The 4,252-nt window shown below is 36.1% G+C and overlaps 1 protein-coding gene across 2 annotated transcripts; it reads left to right on the top strand.

Moving 5' to 3' along the window:
- Nucleotides 1–838: 838 nt before the first annotated feature.
- Nucleotides 839–4,036, top strand: LOC107387151 (coiled-coil domain-containing protein 106). 2 transcript variants are annotated; one of them, XM_054735247.2, is made up of 4 exons: nt 839–1,009; nt 2,686–2,829; nt 2,947–3,156; nt 3,272–4,036. In XM_054735247.2, exons 1-4 carry the CDS (start codon nt 901–903, stop codon nt 3,583–3,585), a joined length of 777 nt encoding a protein of 258 aa, XP_054591222.1. In that variant the 5' UTR covers nt 839–900; the 3' UTR covers nt 3,586–4,036. The 2 variants fall into 2 exon arrangements, with proteins under 2 accessions (XP_054591222.1, XP_054591223.1); XM_054735248.2 differs by lacking the exon at nt 2,686–2,829.
- The last annotated feature ends 216 nt before the right edge of the window (nt 4,037–4,252 follow it).

Here is a 4,252-nt window from a genome sequence, read left to right as displayed (position 1 = left end):
AATAAAATGGTTGTGAAATTAAGTGTTTCTTTGGTTTTATTGTCTTTCACTCAAAATAAATACCAACTAGCTAAATAGTTATCAGCTGTAGTAGTTAAATTCTGTTGCAATGAGCTGCTGTGATACACAATAGGACAGTGTTATGGATATTTAATAACTAATTTTTGTTGCTGGTGAGAGAGGAGTGTTGCTGAAATGTTTTTCACTGCTTCTGGGAGTCCTGTACTTTAGCAATTGGTGTAGGTCAAAAGTTCATCTTGGGCTTAACAATAAAACTGAATATTTAGCAAGTACTATTTTGTTTGCACATTTTGAAAAGTCTTAGTTTAATGTGTTCTCATTTTTTCCATATGTTTTTTAATTCACTTTACAGCCTTTTATTGTGTGTATATATATATATATATATATATATATATATATATATATATATATATATATATATATATATATATATATATATATATATATGTATGTATGTATGTATGTATGTATGTATGTATGTATGTGCTACTGTCATAAAAATTCCCTGTCTGAAGGACAAAGGGATTTAATATTCAATTTTCATGCAACGCAGGTAACAACGTTACTTAAGTTTGCCAGTCCAGATCTGAAGAGAAAAAAAAAACTGAAATAAAAAGCTTTTTCCGGTAAGTTTTGTTTTTTAAAAAACTACTTCCAGTGAAAGTAATGACTTCTGGTTAAGGTAATGACCCACCGTGTAATTTTTCTCTTAAATATGTACAAATCGAAGAGAAAAACGACACGGTATGGTTTTGACAAATTCAAACTACTTTTGTGCTTTGTCAATAAAGCGTATTCAAGAAAAAAAACTACTTCCGGCAAAGCTAATGACCCGAAAAAAACTACTTCCGGCAAAGGTAATGACTTCCGTGTGCAGATATGCCACCAAAGCGTGTTCGAAAAGCCAGTCAGACCCGTGCCTGGGTCACCACGTTCCATGCCAATGAGGAGTCTGGCACGGAGAAAGCGACGAGCAGTCAAAAAGGCAGTAAGTTGTTTGCTTTTCTTGAGATTTGCTAACAAGCTAATTAGCATGGGGAGCAGCTACCCCGGTGTCACGTCACGTGCTCGGCTCGGAGCAACACAAACCCCAGCTTCACTTGCAAGCCTCAAACCGGAACACATTAATGCACAAATGTTATTACACAATTGTGTAAAATACACATACAAATGTAATATTACAGTGTGTCCGTGTATGGTTTGCTCAGTCTTATAGATCATTGTCTTTTCAATACAATGGTTGCATTGTTTTTAATGATTATAATTAGAGTTCTTGATCACAAATGTGCTAGAAACTTAACATAAAACATGTTGAATACAAAAACGGCACAAAGTAACGCAGTGTCTGGCAAGGTAAGACATTTTAGCTTGGAAATAATTGTCCTTAATCACGTGTGTATATATGTATGTATTGTGTTTTTTGCATGTTTATTTTTATTAATCGAATTAATTATCTTGTTTCCAATGTTGCTTACACAAGTCAATGTAGCTTTTTAGTTTTCTTTAATTTTATAAATGAACTTCTCTGTGCCCACTGTAAGGTTATGAAGTTCATGGTTTTCAACTCCATACAGCTGGCCCCTGGGCACAATAACACCGTGTAGAAAAACCAAGGTCGGGTTGTTCCTCAGACTGTTTACATTCCAGGAGAAGAGTCCGAAGGAGAAGAAGAAGCTTTACCTAATCAAAGTACTTTATTTGTGATTAAAATTATTAAGCAAAACAGATGTTGATCAACAATAATCAAGTGAATGATCTGTGAAATAAATATGTCATGAATTATGTTTAATGAAACCAGGACTACGGTGCAGACATACTGATCCTCATCTCCATAGAAATGCATGACACATTGTTCCAACCAATCAGAGCTTTCGGCTGCCGCAGGAGAATCTGGTGTTGACTTCAAGTGTCCAATCTACTTTACTGAAACTTATCAACAATTCAGAGATATAAAACAAGGCAACGCCATTTTAAGTCAGTTCCATCTTGACTTCAGTTCTATTCACCATCATCCTAAAGACAAGCGCAGCCTGGCCGGATGCGTTTTCTTTAAACTAAGAACTGTGAAACGGGAGATTTTCGTCGTTTAACAACCAGACGACGTCCTTTCAAAATAAGAGCACCTGCTGACGCCGCTGAACGGTACCGGGCCGACCCTCCAGACGGGCTTTGAAACGTTGTGATCGCTGCACCGACAGCTCCACCGTACATCCGAGGTTTCCAGACCTGGCAATTCCTGATCTACTTGGGAGACCCCACTGGGTACGTACACGGCAAAATAGCGGCTCATGTCATCACTTTATAAGCCTCGTGATACCTAGTCATAACAAAGACGACCAGATTCGATTACGTCATCCTAGAGAATCTGAACCAGACACACGCACTCACACACACGCACCAACACAACATCCGAATTCATTCTCATCCATCACAGAGTAGTCCTGGTAGATTGTTTAGAATTTATAATTCAGAAATTAAAGATTCTCAAACGATCCCATCTCTCTCTCTTTTATTGTCTCAAAGTCATTACAGAGTGTTTAATTAAACTCCCTGATGATAAAAACAGCCTATTCTTCTGTTTATAAAAAGTGAACTACTAACAGTGTATTAAAATACAACTTTGGTTAGTTACATCACTTTGTTTCCGTTACACCACTGTCTCAGGTGTTTCAACAGCCCCAACTGATTTGTTGGTTGAAAAAAGGTCCAATGAAATTGAAATGCTGGAGATGAAGGTGCAATGGCAAAATGAAAAAATCAATGAGCTGACAAAGGAACGAGACTTTCTGAAAGAACAGTTGGCATCAGGTTACTCTCACTACATTTAACTGAATGTTGCCCCTGAATTTTTATATTTGCTCTAACATTATAACTATACAGTTAGACAGTTTTATAATTAATTTTCCTTTTTATATTGTTTTACAGTTCTCAAAAAGGACACACCCTCTGAAAAGGATTCAGAAGACACAAGAAGTCTTTCTTCAGACACAACACAATGTTCGTCTGTGTCTTCAGAGTGCTCATCACCACTGTCCTCAGATGATGACAAGAAGAAGAAGAGAAAGACCAAAAAAAGACTGAAAAAGGAAAAGGGAAAAACATCAAAGAAGATTAAGGACAAAGATTATCAGAGGGGTAAAAATGTTACAAATTTTTGTTTTATTTGAATATTAATTCATTCAAATCATTGTTACATTACTTTTTTTTTGACATTTCTAATCTGGTTATGTTTTCTGAATTTTGATTCCAGCCCAATCTCCAAATCAGGTTGTGTCCAGGTACCAATCTCTGCTCAAGCTTTACAGGAAAGGGGGGACAATGGCCCGAGCATTTAAGCGCTACGGAGTGGATCGGAACACCATCGTAATAACCGCTCCCATTGCAGAGCTGTCAATTGCTGCACCGAGAAAGTATGCAGAAGTCTTACAAAACTACAGCACTCAGGTTAAACTCTCTGTGTTTGCAGCACACTGTGCATTTGCAATTGCAGAGGATCCAGAGGTAAAACAGCTGGTTAAAGACTACAAAACCAATGGAAAGCTACTGCCTTTTAAGATAAAGTAAGGAAATACTGCCTTGTTTTCCATCATTGGTGTCTCGAGTATTTCACAGTTCTGTTTACAGTATACGAATGACCACTGTCAACATACTGATTTACTGTTGCCCGTTCAGAGTTCTGTCTACAACAACTATTTGCACTGACAAAAAATAAATATTGTTATGAATATTTTGTGTTAACCACTGCGGGTGTTGATATTTTTATGTTCATTTAGTTTTTTTCTTCAAACATAAATATTTCGTTCAGAACCACAGGTCAAGCATTTTATTTACCTTTACATGCTTCGATGGAGTCAGCTTTATTTGCACTTATGCACATATTTTAGTTTGTTATAATAATTTAGTGTTAGCCAGTGCAGGTGCTATGTATGTTGATGAGGCACTGTTTCATTGTTTTATATAAATACAGTATGTCATACAAAATTACAAAATGTAAATACAAAGGATATTTCCCTCATTCCAGTGTCATGTCTTCTTTTTTCATTGAAGTCATAGTCTTCAGTAGGGACACAATGTCCATAGAAAGCATAAATATGTTAACAAATATTTAATTACGCATAAATAGTCTTCACTTTAGAAAGTCTCTCAAAATAGGCTTAATTAGCTATTAGCTATCCACTTAATTAATAATGCATAACTGGATTAATAAGAACTTCGTTCATGGTTTGTTAAG

This window comes from Nothobranchius furzeri, chromosome 6 (assembly GCF_043380555.1).
Source record: "Nothobranchius furzeri strain GRZ-AD chromosome 6, NfurGRZ-RIMD1, whole genome shotgun sequence".
NCBI classification, from domain to species: domain Eukaryota; kingdom Metazoa; phylum Chordata; class Actinopteri; order Cyprinodontiformes; family Nothobranchiidae; genus Nothobranchius; species Nothobranchius furzeri.
This window is presented reverse-complemented; position numbering and strand designations above follow the sequence as displayed.